This window comes from Ahaetulla prasina, chromosome 12, assembly GCF_028640845.1.
Source record: "Ahaetulla prasina isolate Xishuangbanna chromosome 12, ASM2864084v1, whole genome shotgun sequence".
In the NCBI taxonomy this organism is placed as follows: Eukaryota; Metazoa; Chordata; class Lepidosauria; order Squamata; family Colubridae; genus Ahaetulla; species Ahaetulla prasina.
Window position 1 is genome coordinate 24349186 of NC_080550.1, and position 20042 is coordinate 24369227.

The following is a 20042-nucleotide window of genomic DNA, read 5'->3' on the forward strand; positions in this document are numbered from 1 at the left end:
AGTGGAAAAGAACAAAACTTTGATTTTGGGTTTTACTGCTTAGACCAGCGGTTCTCAACCTGTGGGTCGGGACCCCATTGGGGGTCGAATGACGATTTGCCACAGGTCGCCTAAGACCAGTGGTTCTCAACCTTTATAGTGCTGCGACCCCTTTAATACAATTCCCGATGATGTGGCAACCCCCAACCGTAAAATTAATTTTGTTTTGAATTTATCGCGCCTGAAGCCATATTGGCTAGCGATCTGAACTGCTTGCGATTGCCTTGAGGACGGAGGCATTAAAGCGGAGACTCCTCCCCTATTAAGTTTATTGCGCCTGAAGCCAGATTAGGCTAGCGATTGGGAGTGATTGCAGCTGGCTTGAGAGGAAGACATCAGAGCAAAGATTTATCTCTTTTTTAATTCATCGCGCCTGAAGCCGAATTCGGCTAGCGATTTGAAGAGCCTGCAGCTGGCTTGTGGAGTCAACCATTGGAGCGCGATTCTTCGACTCGCAAGTATACTTCCCATATTTCCGATGGTCTTAGGCGACCCCTGGGAAATCGTCATTCGACCCCCAATGGGGTCCTGACCCATAGGTTGAGAACCGCTGCCTAAGACCAAAATTAATTAACGATAATTGGGCCCAAATTTTCTCTTCCTAAGCGAGATAGTTGTTAAGTGAATTTTGCCTCATTTTATGACCCTTCCTGCCACCATTGTTAAGTGAATCACTACAGCTGTTAAGTTAGTAACCCAGTTGTTAAGTGGCTTCCTTGCAGACTTGGCTTTTCAGAAAGTGGCAAAAAGGGGATCATGTGACCCTGGAATACAGCAACCGTGATAAGTATGAGTCAATTGCCAAGCACCTGAATTTTGTTTTTGTGATCGGGGGGGATGCTGCAGTGGTCGCAAGTGTGAAACACAGTTCATAAGGCACTTTTTTCAGTGGCATTGCAACCGTGAATGGTTACTAAACAAATGTAAGTCAGGATTACCTGTAGTAGCTAGAAAAATACCCGTATTTTTCGGACTATAAGAAGCACCTAAATTTACAGGGGGAAAACAAGAAAAAAATAGTTTTTGGCCTCCGTGCATCGGATTTTTGCCCTCCCCAGCCCCCAGAAGACTCTGCAGTGCTCTGCACTGCCTGTTTTCACCAAAACGTGCCTGTTTTTGGCCTTCAGAGTGCTTCTGGGGATCAGGGAGGGCGAAAACATGACACACAGAAGGTTCAGGAGGCCAAAAATGCCTGTATTCGGTCTATAAGATGCACACTTAAATTTTCACACACTTTTAAGGTGGGGGGGGAAAGGTGCATCTTATATTCCAAAAAATACAGTAAATCTAAGCAAATTTTTCCACTGTTCAGCTATAAGCAGATTACTGATTTTTTTATGCCACGACGGCCCACTATTTTCAAGCTCTTCCTTCTCGTATTCTTTCCATGATTTGATGGGAAAAAATATATTTTGAATATTAGCACATCTTTATTAAAATCTCTGGTAGGCAACTGGGATATTAATATTGTTGCCTTTTAACCGCTTTGAATTAAAACAAATGTACAGCTCTGATTAATAAGAACAGTGAAATATTAGTAAAATGTCACCAAAACGAATACAATTCTAGAAGTTAGCAGTCATTCACAATAAGACTTTAAAAGCCTTCGTCAAAACAAAAGCAGTGCTTCAGAGTTTCCTCCTAGATTTAAAAAAAAATGTACTATAGCATCATATGCCCTTGGAGGTTTTTTTTAATGTAAAAGAGATGAGGTTTAAATCATTGTCAAATTATAACTGTTAGTATTTGATTTAGCATTACAGCATTACAGTGCTAATACATTAAATGTTGCTCCATGTTTTAGCACTAATTAAAAGACTAAGAGAAGCAAGCAATTAAGGACAGCAACTATAAAGATTAAAGTGAACATGTGCTCAATTTCCCTGCTCAACTTTAAAAAAAAAAGTCAAATCATTCTCAGGCAGACCAAGCTTTTTTGTTTCGAGCCAAAAAAATAATAATAAATCAAATTTCTACTTTTAAAAAATTGAATTTGAATAAAATATGACCATTCTGTACAAAATACCTGAGATTTGTCTTGTTTCAAGGAAATATATTGACAACCTTCCAAAGTCACAGAAACTGTTTAGAACAGTGTTTCTTAGTCTTGGTAACTTTTAAGAGGTTTGGAGTTCAATTCCCAGAATTCCCAGGCCAGCGTGCTGGGGAATTCTGGGAGCTGAAGTCCAAACTCCTTAAAATTGCTGAGAAACACTAGTATAGAAGTATCCTCTTGAATAACTTGACATTGAAAATGCCATTGTAGAAAAATCTGTTAGTGTAAATAATGCCCTGCTTGGGCATGGAGGTGGATAAGATGACCTACAAGGTCCCTTCCAACTTTGTTACCCAGAAATGGGTTAGATTTGCATTCTCAACTCCAGTTATTGTGTTTATGAATGAAAGATTCATCTTTATCAGTCTTCCCTGCCTTAGAAGAATCAGGTGGGACTTTCCATGTAAACATCTAAGGCAGCGTGTCCAACCTTGGCAACTTTAAGACTGGTGGATTTCAACTCCCAGAATTCCCCAGTCAGCTCTGCAAGTTAGTCCACCAATCTTAAAGTTGCCAGATTGGACATCCCTGATTTAAGTCCTTCAACAGCAAATAGACTAAGCTCGTGTCAATCAAGAACTTGTAGCTCAAGGTCTCCTTGAAATGGTTCCCCTGAGGTAATTTATGAGAGTCTGTAATAATGTAACAAATCTATTTAGGAAACAGAGAACATCTCATCGATCTGGAGGATCATAAATTTCCCAATTTGACGGAGATGACTGATCTGTAATTGATTGAATCACGCACATACGAAGATCACGAATGGATTCTCATGAGTTGAAAATGAAAATATATCTGGGCTATTCTTTATTGAACCAACGGTCTCCTCAGTTACTCAGAAGGCCTCTTGAAGACCAGGAGAACATCAAAGTTAAATCTGCCATTTGATCATGATAGGGGGAAGAGAGAATCATAGGGCTGGAAGGGACTTTGAAGGTCTTTTGGTCAAACTAGTCCAAGGCCAGATGACCACATATCATCTAGGACAAATGACTGTCCAATCTTTTCTTGTAAACCTTCAGTGACGAAGTACCCACAACTCCAGAAAGCAAGCTGTTTAGGGGTGGGCTGCTGGGGGTTCGGAGGGGCTCGGGAAAACCTCTAGCTAAGATTCTGTGCAGTTTGGAGAACTCCCAAATCCCACTCCTGGCTGGCCCCATCCACCCTGCCCCTCCCAGGAGTCCCCACACGGCCCATTTTGGATGCAGGGTGCACATGGAGGCTCGGGGAGGGTGAAAAAGGGGCCCACCGGAAGTTCGGGCCTGTTTCCAGCCTCCAGAGAGCCTCTGGAGCCTGGGGAGGCTGTTTTCGCCCTCCCGGAGGCTTGAGAAAAGCATCCAGAGCCCATGGAGGACAAAAATGCCTCCCTATGCAGGAGGCCAACTAGGCCACGCCCACCCAGCAACAGGGCGGAGAACCCCTTGGTAAAATTTTTGAAGCCCACCCCGAAGCTGTTCTATTATTAATTGTTCTCACTGTCAGGAAATTCCTCCTTATTTCCAGGTTGGGGTCTTCCTCTGATAAGGACCCATTCCTTCTTATTCTACCCACCCTCTCCTGTGCTACGGATATCTCCTGAATCTGACAGTGTCTGGTGAGGTCATCTTTTCCATTTCCAATTAGAAGGACCACTGCTCTTTCAGAGCATGCTTGCAATTTCTTGCTGAAACCATACTTGATTTTCCAGTTTGACTTCAGGATTTTGGACTTGATTCTTGTTGGGAAACAAATCATAAGAAGAAGCCATAGTTGATCAGGGACTGAATAAGATGCACAAGAAAGTCCAGTGGGAGGATCAATCAATCGCAGAGGCACAAAGCTAGCAGTCTCCAAAAAAAGACACTTTTTTTTCTTCTTCACAAGTCACTTTGGTGGAGACCCAAAAGTTCTTCGGCTAAGTTGATGAGGCCATTGTCTTCCAAGGCAGCTACCAGGCACTGAATGGTGGCCTTCTTGCCTTCGGAGTCAATAAACCTGCGTAGCAACTGGTATGCTTGTTCGTAAAGGCCTTCACGTTCGTATTCAACGGCTAGGTTATCAATGAAGGGGTCCCGAAGGGCTCGGCATTTGGTCTGCAGGTAGAGGGACCGGCCCACCTGTTTCCATTTCTTGGATACCAGTTTAGCGAACTTCTGGTGGTCATCGGGGGTGATTTTTCTGTTGGCTGCAAAAGGGAGCCAGAAAATAAATTATTTTAACCTCTTGCAGACTTCTCATTGACAAAGGTTATGTTTAGGCTACAGTTCTGTACACTGCCCCGCCCACTTCTCTCCCATGCTGCACAGGCAGTCCTCGACTTCCTGTCTTTCAGTGACCGTTTGAAGTTAACAACAGCACAGAAAAATGACCGTTGTAGCATCCTGTAACCATTCTTCGCATGTTTTTGCCTCCAGCTGCCTAATCCTCTTTCTTGCTCTTCTCTGCACTCATTCTCCCTGGAATACATTTTTAAAAGCTCCATGGGAGGGAAGGGTGCACATTCTTGGGGAGAGGGGGTGTTTTCAAGATTGCACAAGGGCTGCCTGCCACCCACAAGCTGAATTTTTGGCAAAACTACTCTAGAGAAAGGTTTTGTTCAACATGAACTTTTATACTGTGCAAACAAACTGTTTTCAGTGCGCCCTCTAGGGGAGGCTGAATAAATACACCTTTATTTAAAGCTTTTACTATCATTGGTGGCACAGTGGTTAGAATGCATTTCTGTTGACTGCCAGCTGCCAGCAGTTCAATTCTCAGTGGCTCAAGGTTGACTCAGCCTTCCATCCTTCTGAGGTCAGTAAAATGACCCAAATTGTTGGGGACAATATACTGACACTGTAAACCGCTTAAAGAAGGCTGGAAAACACTGTGAAGCAGTATATAAGTCTAAGACGGTGCTATTGATATTTCTATTGTAGTTCTCCACTTACAACCAGTGGTGGGATTCAAATAATTTAACAACAGGTTCTGTGGGTGTGACTTGGTGGGCATGGCCAGATGGCCATGTAACTTGGTGGGTGTGGCCAGGTGGTCATGCAACTGGATGGGCGTGGCCATGTGACTGGGTGGGTGTGGCCTAGGTGACTCAGTGGGCATGTCCAAGTGACGGTGCACGTGGCCAGGTGCCAATGTGACTAGGTGGGCATTGCCAGGGAATCATGTGACTAGGTGGGCATGGCCGGGGTGGTGGTGGTTCATGTGACTGGGTGGGCGTGGCCTGATTGCCATGTGACTGGGTGGGCGTGGCCGATGGGCATGTGGCTGGGTGGGTGTGGCCAACTCAAGGGCGCTTCTTTGCCCTAATATTTAAAAAAATATTTTAAAAGATGCATGTAAACGCTCTGTACACCGGGATTGCCTTTAGATATTTAGATACCCTACCCTTCATGCAACCCAACTCCAAAAACTGAAATGAAATGTTTGCACCCCACCTGTCAGATTAATCTCCAGAGTTCTCCATCAACGCTGCTATATTCTTAATGCACCACCAGTGTTTATATATAGATATTTTATAAGTACATTATTTCCATATTTTCTATGTCTCTATATGCTTAAACTATTCACCAAAATCATATTTAGATTTTGAAAAACTTGAATAGTAAAATGTTTGAAACGATTATATTATCTGCCATATTCTGATATTGATTTTTCTGTAAAATAATTAAAATGCCATTAACTTAATTACAATTCAGGAATGAAAAACAGTTTCATAATTTCCTTTGCAATTATAATGTGAATTAGTCTGTAGGTGTTCCAGCAGATTTGACAATAGGAAATATTTCTGTTTCCATCTCTGTTCAATCTCTATTTTAGTTTATTAAAAATGATAGTAGATGAACAAGATATGGATGCCATTTTCTATTTGAACTTCAAGAAGCCTCTCATTTGATTTCTGCACTAGCACTGATACCAATAAACTTCGCTTTGTTTCTAATATTTCACCCAGATGTTTAACATATTCTGTAAACTTTTATTTTAACCATACTGACGAGGAATTAAGCTTTAACCTCAATCAACCTGAATCCAGATTAAGGCACAGGAATTTAATCCATGTTCTCTGATTTTATAGAACCACAAGAGTATAGTTTGTTCCAAGAAACAAATCACATTCAAACAGTGTAGAAAATGTATTTGATTGCTATACCAAAATATAAGTAGAAAGAATGACATAACACAAGCACCACCCAAAGGAACTTGCAACATCATAACACATAGCGGGTGCTCCATGACTAGAGGTTTTCACTAATGCTCACTCAGGATTTTCTCCCAAGCATCTCAACGCTGGCACCATCGGAGCAAAATCCTATTCAATTTTTTTCTAAGTAGTTCTTAGTAAGACCAACATTATTTAAACTTTCCATGACTGAAGAACATATTGTCTGTGCATCTTCTTTTTCCAATTCAGCTAGCTCAAGGAAAAATAGTTGCTGAGGTAACTGAATCCTCAACTTTTAAGAAAAGTATAACAATTGGTTTGCAAGATATCGTTGAGGCTTCATCAATAATCTAACATATTTCAGATTATTTTCAATAAATTTAGTAAATAGGTTTTTTTTTCTTTTGCAATGAAATCAACCATCTTCACTGCAGTTTTACATGAATGTAATCCCATTCCCATATTTAATCCATTGATCATTTGCATGTCTATGTCATCTTCTATGTCTGAAAATGGTTTACATCTTTGTGCCAGGTTGTAAATACTCTACAAGTAGTACCTACATATTTTTCAGTCATCTTATCTAATCTTTCCTAGCTAAGACTACTTTACATTAGCCCAGGTCTTAGAGAAGTGGGAGAAATGTGCACATAGCATGGAAGGAGCCCAGGAGAGACAGAAAGGAGAGAGAGAAATGGGGTAAACGTGCAGACAGTGCAGAAGGCACCCAGGGACTGGGGCTTGCTTACAGGCTCACCCAGGCAGATCAGGGCCGCTCAGCTGGGCTGCAGGGAGAGCGCTCCGTGGGATGCAGCCGCCATGGTGAAGGCAAGCAAGCTGGCTGGCCCGCAGAGACTGTTTGGTCGAGACAAGTGAAGGAGCCAGACAGAGAGGAGCCACAGCTATGCTGGGCGAGTGGGCAAGATGAGGAGTGACTGGGCAGGGCTGGGCTGGGCTGGGCCAGCCAGAATTTTAACAACCGGTTCCCCCAAACCGGCTGACTCCCACCACTGCTTACAACCCTAACGGAGTCTGCCATTCGTGTCGAAAACTGGAAACAAATGGAAATTTTCAACCAAAATGGCATAAAATGCAGTTATGTTACTGTGAGACACAAGAAATGGCCACAAATGCGGTCCATTTGCGCAATGCCCAAAATACGGTCACAAGACCGCATGGTAGGAGGGGTGACTGTCGTAAGTTTGGAACCTGTTCATAAATACACCTGCGGAGGTCCGTCGTAACTCTGAACAGTTGCTAAGCGACGACTGACTTCACCGCTTGGCCCTATTTGCAAACTGCACAAACCTGGTCTCTGGTCTAAGACTGTAAATTGATTGATTGATTGATTGATTGAACTGCACAATCCTCTATGAATTGTTGTTCTTCCTGCCACTAATACCTGCGGGATTTATACAGATATTTCTATATGGAAGCCTCCTTAGGTGTTGCCTTGCAGGATTCAGCATACAGGTAAACCACAACATAACTGAGACCAACATTTCTGCTGCTAAGTGAGACAGTTGTTAATTGGGTTTTGCCCCATTTTACGACCTTTTTGTTAAGTGAATCACTACAATTGTTAATTTAAGTTAGTAACATGGCTGTAAAATGCATCTCTGGCTTCCCCACTGACTTTACTTGTCAGAAGGTCGCAAAATAGGAATAGCACTTAGACTTATATACCACTTCACAGCCCTCTCTAAGTGGTTTACAGAGTCAGCCTCTTGCCCACAATAATCTGGGTCCTCATTTTACCCACCTCAGAAGCTGGTCAGGATCGAACTCCTGGCAGTGGGCAGAGTCAGCCTACAATACTACGTTCTAACCCAGGGGTAGTCAACCTTTTTATACCTACCGCCCACTTTTGTATCTCTGTTAGTAGTAAAATTTTCTAACCGCCCACCGGTTCCACAGTAATGCGCCGTGTATCATCATCTGCGCATGCCTCTCGTGCATCATGGATTGGGTTGGGGAGGGTGGGCTCCGGCTACCAGCTCTGCTTGTCTGTTACAGCTGGGTGGTGTGGGGGGAGATGTGCGAGCTATTCTGGGACGAGGCTCTTTTTGTTTGCGGTCGCACTATAGCGCCATTTAGTTTCACTTACGTAACGTGAACTAAACTTATACACAGGTGATACAAATAGTATATTTTCAGAAATTTAAATTGTCATGGGGAATTTTATGAAAACCTAATGAAAATGTTTTTAAATAATGCTATGAAATTTTTTTAAAAAGTCAATTAAATTTAAAAAAAGGGAAATGCTTCAGTATCGGACAAAACCCCTACCGCCCACCATGAAAGCTGGAACGACCACTAGTGAGCAGTAGGGACCAAGTTTACTACCACTGTTCTAACCACTGTGCATAATGGATAGATGATGGATTGTCCTCTAATTGCGATTATAATGGAACTTGCCCATCACAGTGAGCAATAGCAATAGCCCTTAGACTTACATACCGCTTCACATTGCTTTACAGCCCTGTCTAAGCAGTTTGCAAAGCCAGCTTATTGCCTCCAACAACCTGGGTCCTCATTTTACCCACCTAGGAAGAATGGAAGGCTGAGTCAACCTGACAACCATCCAAAAGATGATCACATGACCCTGGGACGCTGCAACCGTCATAAAAACATGCCAGTTGCCAAAGCAAAGTGTGAATTTTAATCACGTGACCATGGGGATGTTGCAACGGTCATTAAGTGGGAGAAACAATCTTGTCACTTTTTTCAGTGCTTCTGTAAGTTGGAACGGTCACTAAACGAATGGCTTTAAGTTGAGAATTACCTGTACAGTCCTTGTGGAGAACCTACTGAATATGTCTGTACCCGTTTCAGCCTTCCGTTCGTTACCATTCTGCCCAGCATTTTTGTCTCAAGTCCTTGCCTGAAACACTCACCAAATTGCTGGTTCTGGAAAAAGAAGGTGTCTTCTTCAACCGAAGCCTTTGAAATCTCCGGAGGGCCAGAAGACGGAGGTGAGGAATTTAAAGTAGGGAGGGAAGATTCGGAAGAGAGCTGCCATTTCAGGGATCGAGTGCCCTTTTGTTGAAATGAAAGATTCATGAGACATGCTTCCAGCTCTGCTACTGCTTCATCTATAAGATGATCCGGCTTCAAAAAAAGAAAGACAGTGAGAGACATTGGGGGGGGGAGGGGGGTGGTAAAGTAAATTCTTACACTTAGGCAATTAAAACCAAAGGTACACATATAGCCTGGGTGAAACCAGGCTTAATAGCAGTAACCGTGAGAGGGAGTCTTAGTGGACAACCAGTTAAATATGAGCCAGCAGTGTGCTGCAGCAGCCAAAAAAGCCAAGGCAATCCTAAATTGCATTAACAGAGGGATACAATCAAGATCTAGTGAGGTACTAATACCACTCTATAAAGCCCTAGTAAGACCACACTGGGAATACGGCATCCAGTTTTGGTCACCACATTATAAAAAAGATGTTGAGACTCTAAAAAGAGTGCAGAGAAGAGCAACCAAGATGATTAGGGGATTGGAAGCTAAAACCTATAAAGAATGGTTGCAGGAACTGGGCATGGCTAGTCTAGTGAAGAGAAGGACCAGGGGAGACATGATAAGCAGTCTTCCAATATCAGAGGGGCTGCCACAGAGAGGAAGGGGTCAAGCTATTTTCTAAAGCACCTGAAGGCCAGACAAGGAATAATGGATGGAAACTGATCAAGGAGAGATTCAAACTAGAAATAAGGAGAAATTTCCTGACAGTGAAAACAATCAACCAATGGAACAGAAGTTGCCTTCGGAAGTTCTGGGAGCTTCATCACTGGAGGCTCCCAAGGAGGCATTGGAGTTTTGTTTATGCGGACACAGGGCCTGCATTTTAGCGGCCTGCCCATTTCAGAGTCTGACACTTACCTTCTCGCGAGAGATGCTTTCCAGACAACGTTGTTCTTCTTGGATGATGGAATCCAACTTTTCAGCACCAGCCCTCAGCTCCGTTTTGAGGAGCTCTAGGCTGGGCAAGGACAAGTAGAACTTGAGAGATCTCTGGAGAGCTTCTTGAAGTTCTCCTTGCTGGTAGCTTTGCAGGAACTTTCTGCAGTTCTCTTGCTTGTTGAATTTGAGCTGGATGATCAGATCAGGGTCACTACAATGAACCTTCAAAATATCCACCCTGCTAAAGTCCCCTGTGGATTCTGTGGAGGAAAGAAGGGACAGATGGAAGATGAGTCAGATGGTTTGCTGCTGGTTGCTGCAGCAGAAGATCTAAGCCAGTGTCTTTCAAACTTGGAAATGTTAAGACGTGTGGACTTCAACTTCCAGAAGACCAGCTGGAGAATTCTGGGATTTGAAGCCCATACCTTTTATTTTATTATTATTTATTTATTTTATTAGATTTCTAGACCGCCCTTCTCCCGAAGGACTCAGGGCGGTGTACAACCAAGATAAAAATGAACAATGTACAATTAAAAATAAATTTAAAAACTTATTATACAGTTTGGTCAATAGATTAAAATATATAAAAAATCTAAAAAAAAACCAATTTAAAACTTAAATAACATTTAAATTTAGAATCTAGACAATTTAAGAAAGCCCCGCGCGAACAAACAAATATGTTTTCAATTCGCGGCGAAAGGTCCGAAGGTCAGATATTTGGCGTAAACCCGGGGGAAGTTCATTCCAGAGAGTAGGAGCCCCCACAGAGAAGGATTTTCCCCTGGGGGCTGCCAGCCGACATTGTTTGGCGGACGGCACCCTGAGAAGTCCCTCTCTGTGTGAGCGTATGGGTCGGTGGGAGGCATGAGGTAACAGCAGGCGGTCCCATAAGTACCCAGGCCCCAAGTTGCCAGGTTTGAAAAATGCTGCTACAGCCATTGGTTATGTCCTTGAATAAGTCCTCTCTGGAGGAGGAGCTTGTGGGGAGCTCAGTTAGGGCCACTTCTAAGGAGGAAGAAGAAGAAAAGTAGAAGTAGGGGTGAAATGTAAAATTTGTTACTACCGGTTCTGTGGGCCTGGCTTGGTTGAGGTAATGTGACTGGGTACGCGTGGCCAACTTTTTTTTTTTTTTTTACTTTTAAAAGCATTTTTTCTACAACCTCTTCAGCCGAAGAGGCTGTAAAAACAATTGCTTTTAAAAGGGATCAGGCTACTCAGCTGGGATCGCCAGAACTCTTTAGAAGCATTTTTTTAACAACCTCTTTGGTGAAAAACGCTTCTAAAGGGATCTGACAATCCCACCTGAGTCATGCGATCATCAGAGGCTTTTTTTTTTTACTTTTAAAAGCATTTTTTTGGCTGAAGAAAAAATGCTTTTAAAAGTGGGGGGAAAAAACCCTCTGATGATCGCGCGGCTCAACTGGGCATGGGGGGGGCGCGCAGGGATTTCTGCTACTGGTTCTCCGAACCACCTGCTGCCATCGTTATCGGATCGAGGGATCCGGTCCGAACCGGGAGCATTTCACCCCTGAGCAGAAGTCTTCTGAAGTCAACATGCATCAACAGGAGACAGTTTCTTGGAACCATTTCTGAGTGCTCCTGACTCTGCCTTCCTGTAATGTCGGCACTGTGAAACTGTGGACAGTGGCAGGTCAAAACGAGACAAAACTCGTTATTATTTGGAAGAGTTCCTTGGGAGTAGTGATCTATTCTGGAACAAGTGCTCCACTTAGGTGTAGGTTGTTACTCTTGAATGCCCTTTCTGGATTCTGTCCTAATCATTGCTGGCTGCATTTGGAAAGAAGTATAAACCTCTTCAGAAAAACAGAATGGTATAATCAACCTGAGCAGACAGTTGGACTAGAAGACCTCCAAGGTCCCTTCCAACTCGTTATTCTATATTCCGTATTTTTCCTTGTTTCCATCTGGGTTGTCGTCTCTACCATCTTTGTTCCTTTGTGTATAGCCTTCATTTAACAATTTGTACACTACCAAGAGTTGCTTGGAGTCAGGTAGCACAACATTATTATTTGAAGTTGGTCAATTATTATTCTGGTTTGTCACAGTCAATCAGATATTATTATATATTGTTGCTATTCTTCTTCCTCTTCTTTTAACAACCCCATAATCCCTTGCGGAGTGGAGTCTCGGCAAGTGACTGGAGCTGAGTGTTTACTGGCCGGATGCCCTTCCTGTCGCCAATGCAGAATTGTGTTCAGCAGACAAATTCTCATCATGCTCAGAGAGAGAAATATCTGCCTCTACCTCGGATCAGCCTCCTGATTGTGAGACAAGAGCTCCACTTATATATAGTTTTTATATTATTATTAATTCAGATGTCTAACTTTTCTTGTTCTTCTCTTCTGAAGGAAATATATACCTAAATCTAAGTGCTGTTCCTGCCAATGCCATTATGAGGTGCATCTGTGCAAGGTTGTCCTCAGTTTTCCAAACATTATTTCCAGTAGCAAAATGTAGTTTCCACTCTTAAAACATTCCCCATTCCTGCCCCTGATTTTTCCTTCCAAGAAGTAAAAGTTCAGAGATAAATAGATGGTGACTCATCTACTCTTTTTTTTTTAATTGAAAGAGTTTTAAAAAACAAAAACATTTCCCCCCTTTTCCCCCCTCCCTCCCCCCCAAAAAAACCCCTTCCCCCCTCCCTCCCCCCCCCCCCGGCTTCCCGGGTCAATCACAAGGTATTGTTATACATAAACCAAACATAGAATAAAAAAATTTTCCCTTCCAATCCAAATAACCACATCCACAGCTTTTCATCTCCCAACCCCCTCCCCATTACATAAAATAACTTTCTAATTATTCAAAGGCAATTTGATATTTCTTAATCTGATATCTATTTTGTAGATAATCAATCCATTTTTTCCATTCAATTAAATATCTTTCCTGCATATTGTCTTTTAAAAACGCTGAGATTTTAGCCATCTCAGCCAAATTAATAACTTTCAGTATCCATTCTTCTATTGTAGGTACCTCTTCTTTCTTCCAGTATTGTCCAATCAACAGTCTTGCTGCTGTTATTAAATTCAGAATCAATTTAGTCTCAATCCCTGTACAATCCGTTATAATTCCCAAAAGGAAAAATTGTGGCAGGAACTTTATCTTCTTCTTCAGTACATTTTGAATAATCCACCAAATTCTTATCCAAAAGACCTTAATTTTCTTGCAAGTCCACCAAATATGAAAATAGACTCATCTACTCTTAACTTTATGGCTATGGTGACTGAAGAATAGGGTTGAACCTATCACCCTAGAAAATATTCAGAACAGAAAACAAAAGCACCTTGAGTGTAAACTCTTTCTGCAAACATGACTCAGAAGATCCAAGGCAGGAAAGGATGATGATGATGATGATTTACACAGGGTAGTGGTGGAAAGGGGTAGAGGGACGTGGTGGCTCAGTGGCTAAGATGCTGACCTTGTCGATCAAAAAGTCGGCAGTTCAGCGGTTCAAATCCCTTGTGCCGTGCAGTGGGGTGAGCCCCCTTTATTTGTCCCAGCTTCTGCCAACCTAGCAGTTCGAAAGCATGTAAAAAATGCAAATAAAAATAGGGGCAACCTTTGGTGGGAAGGTAACAGCACTTCTTGCGCCTTTGGCATTGAGTCATGCCGGCCACATGACCACGGAGACATCTTCGTACAGCGCTGGCTCTTCGGCTTTGAAATGGAGATGAGCACCGCCCCCTAGAGTTGGGAACAACTAGCACATATGTGCGAGGCGAACCTTTATCCTTACTTTACCTTTAGTGGTGGAAAGCATTTTGAACTCAGAAGGAAAAAAATCTGAGCTGCTTAGCCAAGAACTGGGTAACTGATTCCCTCTGATCATAACCGTGTGGGGTACGTGGACCAGGGCTAACGCTATCAACGTACCTGCAAATGCCACCTTCAATGCTTTGTACACGGAGGGCCTCTGCTCTGGGCTTTTGTAGAATGTAGGTAGAAAGACCTTTTCTGCGGTTGCTTGGAGAAAGAGGTAAGCACAGCCCACCCACTCATCTATGCTGGCCGCCATCCTGGAAGTCCCTCCTGAAATGCAACACAAATCAGCCATCACCAGAGACACCTGAAAACATCCTCATCATCAACTACAGGCAGTCCGCGACAACAATTCATTTAGTGACCAAAGTGACTGAGAATCGTTTTCGCACTTAATGCCATTGCAGCATCCCCATGGTCACGTGATGAAAATGTGGATGCTTGGCGGCTGAGACCGTTGGCAGTGTTGAATGAGTAACACCTGCAGTGGGATGTGGGAAAGACCTTGGGAGATTCAGAAGAGACCCTCCCTAGTTTCTTGGGTTGTAAAGGAGATGGAGGGGGGGGGAGAATTGTACTTTGGATGCTTACAAGATTGATGTCAACCTTGAGGGCTAAAGCAGATAATAGCAAATAGCAATAGCACTTAGACTTACATACCACTTTACAGCCCTATCTAAGCGGTTTACAGTCAACCTATTGCACCCAACAATCTGGGTCCTCGGTTTACCCACCTCGAAAGGACGGAAGGCTGAGTCAACCTTGAGCTGGTCAAGATTGTAATTGTGGTGGTGGGCAGAGTCAGCCTGCAATACTGCATTCTAACCATTGTGCATCATGGATGGATGGATGGATGGGCAATAGCACTTAGACTTATATACCACTTCACAATGCTTTACAGCCCTCTCTAAGCAATTTACAGAGTCAGCCTGTGGCACCCAACAATCTGGGTGTCGTGTCCCACTCCTCCGCTGACGGCCGGGTCAGGGAAATCCGAATCAGGCGTGCCTCTGCAGCTCTGCCAAAGTCCTAGCAAAGTCCTCAGGGCAGGCAGGAGACCAGAAACTGACTTCAGCAAGATACGTTTAGACTTTGCCTGACTCAGAGAATGCCAGAAAGCAGATCCTTTATATAGGCCATGGGGTGTGGCTCATGACTCAGCACTTATCCAGGCCTGCCCCTCCCTTCCTTCTGACGCCGCCTATCAATTCTTCTGATGCGAGGGTCACTCCAGTCTGCAGCTGTTGGTAATTGACCTCCCTCAGGCTCACATGCTGTGGAGGAGGGGGAGGGGTCTAGTTGCTCCGTTTGCCTGGGCATGGAGCCAGAGCTGGGGGCTGGAGATACTTCCTCCTCTTCAGCCTGTCTGGGCATGGAGCCAGGGCTGGGGCCGGGAGGCATACTAGGACATTCCTCTGTGTTTGGAAGCAGATAAGAAGGCCCCGGCTGTGGTGAGATCGGACGAGACACAACACTGGGTCCTCATTTTACCCACCTCGGAAGGACGGAAGGCTGAGTGAACACTGAGCGGATAAGAATAGAACTGCCAAACTGTTGGTAACCAGCAGTCAGCAGAATTAGCCTGAAATCCTGCATTCTAACCACTGCACCGACCACAGAATTACAACTAGTTGAGATTAATTCTACTTTGTTCTAAAGGAACACTGACAGAACCTTGCAAGTATGAAAGTACAGTTCTCTCAGTTTCCCTTACTTTATTGAATGAACAATAAATGACTTGGTTCTCATGGTACAGGTAGTCCTCGACTTACGACCACAACTGAGCCCCAAATTTCCATTGCTAAATAAGATAATTGTTGTTTTGCCCTGGTTTATGACCATTGTTAACTGAATAACTGCTATTATATTCCTGACATAGTCATTAAGTCAATCTGGCTCCCTAGCTCCCCTGATCGCTTGTCAGAAAGTCACAAAAGGGGATCACATGATCCCAGGACATTGCAACTGTCATAATTTCTAGGTTCTACCATATCGCAAATTAAAATGGACACCAAACATCAAAAACATCATCAAAAAAGCAAAAGAAAGAATGTTCTTTCTGCGCCAACTCAGTAAGCTCAAACTGCCCAAGGAGCTGCTGATTCAATTCTGCAGAGGAATTATTGAGTCTGTCATTTGCACCTCTATAACTGTCTGGTTCGGTTCTGCAACCCAACAAGACAGACACAGACTTCAGAGGATAATTAGAACTGCAGAAAAAATAATTGCTACCAACTTGCCTTCCATTGAGGACCTGTATACTGCACAAGTCAAAAAGAGGGCTGTGAAAATATTTACAGACCCCTCGCATCCTGGACATAAACTGTTTCAATTCCTACCCTCAAAATGACGCTATAGAGCACTGCACACCAGAACAACTAGACACAAGAACAGTTTTTTCCCCGAACACCATCACTCTGCTAAACAAATAATTCCCTCAACACTGTCAAACTATTCACTAAGTCTGCATTACTATTACTATTAATCTTCTCATCATTCCTATCACCCATCTCCTTCCACTAATGACTGTATGACTGCAACTTTGTTGCTTGTATCCTTATGATTTATATTGACTGTTTCCTAATATGATTTGATTGCTTATTTGTCCCCTATCACTATCATTAAGTGTTGTACCTTATGATTTTTGATGAAGGTATCTTTTATGTACACTGACAGCATATGCACAAAGACAAATTCCTTGTGAGTCCAATCACACTTGGCCAATAAAATTCTATTCTATTCTATTCTATTCTATTCTAAATATGAGCCACGTACCAAGTGCCTGAATTTTGATCATCTGACCATGGGGATGCTGCATGGTCATAAGTGTGAAAAATGGTCATAAATCACTTGTAACTTTGGTCACTAAACAAACTGTTGTAAGTTGAGGAACTCCCTATACACTAACCAAAACCAAATTACAATTTAGCACATTTAGTAATCCAAGGCCAGATAGATACGTCTGAATTCTAGCCATCCCCAGTCTGAATGTGATGGCCTCACAACCCCTAGATTTCCACCTGCATTTCTCGGGGGCTTTTCGGCTCACTCAGAATGACCCATTCAGCTCTTAGTCAAAGTCTGATAATTTATTAGTTCTCCCATAATTTCCAGTTGCAAACAACTCAGCACTTTAGAAGATGTTACTGCAAGTAGTTCTGGACTTATGACCATTTGTTTAGTGGCCATTTGAAGTGACAAGTGACTTGCAACCAGTCCTTGTACTTACGACCATCACAGTGTCCTTGTGGGTCATATGATTTGATTTAGGATCTTAGCAACAGGCATGTAACAAGCCTAATACACAAATTAGAATAGAATAGAGCTGGAAGGGACCTTGGAGGTCTTCTAGTCCAGCCCCCTGCTCAAGCAGGAGAACCTATACTATTTCAGATAAGTGTCTGTCCAGTCTCTTCTTAAAAACCTCCAGTGATGGAGCATCCATGATTTCTGGAGGCAATCTGTTCCACTGGTTAATTGTCTTCACTTTTAGGAAGTTTCTCCTTAATTCCAGGTTGCTTCTCTCTTTGATTAGTTTTCAACCATTGTTTCTTGTCCTGCCTTCAGGTGCTTTGTAGAATAATTTGACCCCCTCTCTTCTTTGTGCAGCCCCTCAAATACTGGAATATTGCTATCATGTCGTCCCTAATTCTTTTCTCTGGACTAGCCAAACCCAAATCCTGTATGTTTTGGTCTCCAGGCCTTTGATCGTCTTAGTTGTTCTTCTCTGAACTTTTTCCAAAGTCTCTGGTGTTTTCAGCTCAGAATCCTTATGCTGGCTGCAATCAACTGGGAATACAGGTAGTCCTCGACTTACAACTGTTCATTTAGTGAATGTTCAAAATTACAACAGCAGTGAAAAAAATGACTTGTGACCATTTTTCACACTTAGGACCACTGTAGCATCCCCATGGTCACGTGATCAAAATTCAGACGCTTGGGCAACTGGCTCATATTTATGACGCTTGCATTGTCCTGGAGTCACGTGATCCCCTTTTGCAACCTTCTGACAAGCAAAGTCAAGCCAGATTCACTTAACAAACGTGTTACTAACATAATGGCAATGATTCGGTTAATGACAGCGGCAAGAAAACTTATAAAATGGGGTAAAATTCACTTGATAAATGTCTCACTTAGCAACAGAAATTTTGGGCTCAATTGCGGTCGTAAATTGACTACCCGCAGTGAAAGTCAGAGGTCAAAACATCTGGAAAGAACCAGTTTGCCAGCATCTGCACAGCAGTAGATTAGCCTAAATGTCAAAATGGGAAAAGCCCAGACCTTTTTAGCCCAGTTGTGCGCTTCTATCAATTGTGAATTTACAATATTGCAATATTTCAGTTAGTGGCCGTTCAAAGTTACAGTGGCACTGAAAAAAAGTGAGTTATGACGGTTTTTCACATCTACGACCTTTGCAGCATCCCCATGATCATGTGATCAAAATTCAGAAGTTTGGCAACTGGTTCACACTTACGACGGTTGCAGTGTCCCAAGGTCACTTGATCCCCTTTTGTGACCTTCTGACAAGCCAAGTTGATGGGAAGCCAGATTCACTTAACAACTGTGGCAAGGAAGGTCATAAAACGGGGTAAAACTCTACTTAAGAATGGTTTTGCTTAGCAAGAGGAATGTGTGGGGCTTACTTGTGACCTTAAATCGAGGACTACCTGTCCTAGGGACGGCAGATGCAGGGATAGAAACTACATTACTAACTGACAACACAATTTGGGTTTAAATGGCTTTATTCCGGAATAACAACCACCCCCAGAAAGGTAGAAATCCCTGCAACCTTCCCTGGGCCCTCCCTCCTCGCCCTTACGGCGGACCAAGGACCCGCTTCCCCAGCGCCGAATCCGACGACGGAGCGCTGCTTGCAAGGGAGTCGCCGCCGCCTCTTCCCGGAAAGGCCGAGATCGCGCCTCTATTCCCACGATCGTGCTAGGAATCGGGGCTCTTCCCGTTACCCCCCCTTTCAAAACAAGGGAAAGCCAGCAGCCCCCCCTTTTTTTGCCCCCTGCAAGTTAGAACCGTGCCCCACTTGCGCTTTCCTCTGCACCCCCGTCCAGTCCCGGGGACGGAGGCGGCCTAAAGCGAAAGCGCTTTTTCCCCCAGCCTGACACGTGAGGAGCCGGAGATCGCGGCAGATCCAGCGCCCACCCACCCCCTCGCCTGCCCTGGCTTCTCTCACCCTTCCCAGGACGCGCGACATCTGGAAACAGCTGCGGGGCTGGGGCAATACAGAGAATCTCCGTATCCCCCTTTTCCGCGGGGAGAAGGAAGCGCTTCGTGGGGAAAGCCCACGGGCTCGGTTCGCGAACCCGGGTGGGGTGGGGGTGGGGGGGCGAAGGGAGGAATCGCGGAGAGGGAACGAGCCAACTTCGCGCGATCCGGACAGATCGCGGGGATCCCCCAATTCCGGATCCCCCCTTTTCTCAACTCTCATAAAAGTCAGGAAAGGGGCGCTCCGGCCGCATTCTCACGACACGCGGGACCCGAGAGACGGAAATCGTAAAACCAGGGTGCCAATCCGTTGCCCCCCCCCACCCGTTCGTCACGCACCCCCGCCTCGGTTTCCCACGGAAGCTCGCGCGGAAGCCCCGGAGGAGGTCGACGGAGAGGCCGCCAGTTCGAATCCCCAGCCGGGTTTGCCGCCGACCCCGCGATCGGCCCACCCCCGCGGTTAATCTGAGCGGAAGCCCCCCTCCGCCCCGCGGCCCCGAGACGGCCCAGCAAAGCCCCCCACCACCACCACCACGCCATGCCTACCCTAGTAGCCGAGCCCCGCCGGCCGCCTTCCGCCTTTGAGCGTCAGCAGCTCCGGGCGGACAAGCCAGCCGGGCACGTGCGCGCCTCGCCTCCCCGGGATAGGATCGGGCGCCGCTTCCTAATCAGCTACGGAGCCGGGAAGTCGCGCGCCGGGGGGGGGGGGCTTTTTTCCCCCGCCACTGCCTCGTGAATGGAAGCGGCCCATTCAGAAAAAAGTTCGGAAGCGCCGCGCTAGATACTTTGTAGCGGGCGAGAGAATTCCCGAGCCGCCTTGGCGCCCATTGGCCGGAGGAACTGTCAATCCGACCCGAGCGGCTCGCTTTCATGGGTCGAGCGATGGCGGGAGGCAGAGCAAATTCCTTCGGGCCA

At 44.6% G+C, this 20042-nt stretch overlaps 1 protein-coding gene across 1 annotated transcript; it reads right to left on the reverse strand.

Moving 5' to 3' along the window:
- Positions 1-578: 578 nt before the first annotated feature.
- On the reverse strand, positions 579-19932 carry TRADD (TNFRSF1A associated via death domain). The gene is made up of 5 exons (XM_058154726.1): positions 19674-19932; positions 14022-14177; positions 10110-10390; positions 9128-9341; positions 579-4259 (listed from the first exon to the last, which is right to left on the reverse strand). The coding sequence occupies exons 2-5, from the start codon at positions 14161-14163 to the stop codon at positions 3952-3954; spliced, it is 945 nt and encodes a 314-aa protein (XP_058010709.1). The 5' UTR covers positions 14164-14177; positions 19674-19932; the 3' UTR covers positions 579-3951.
- Between the last annotated feature and the right edge of the window lie 110 nt (positions 19933-20042).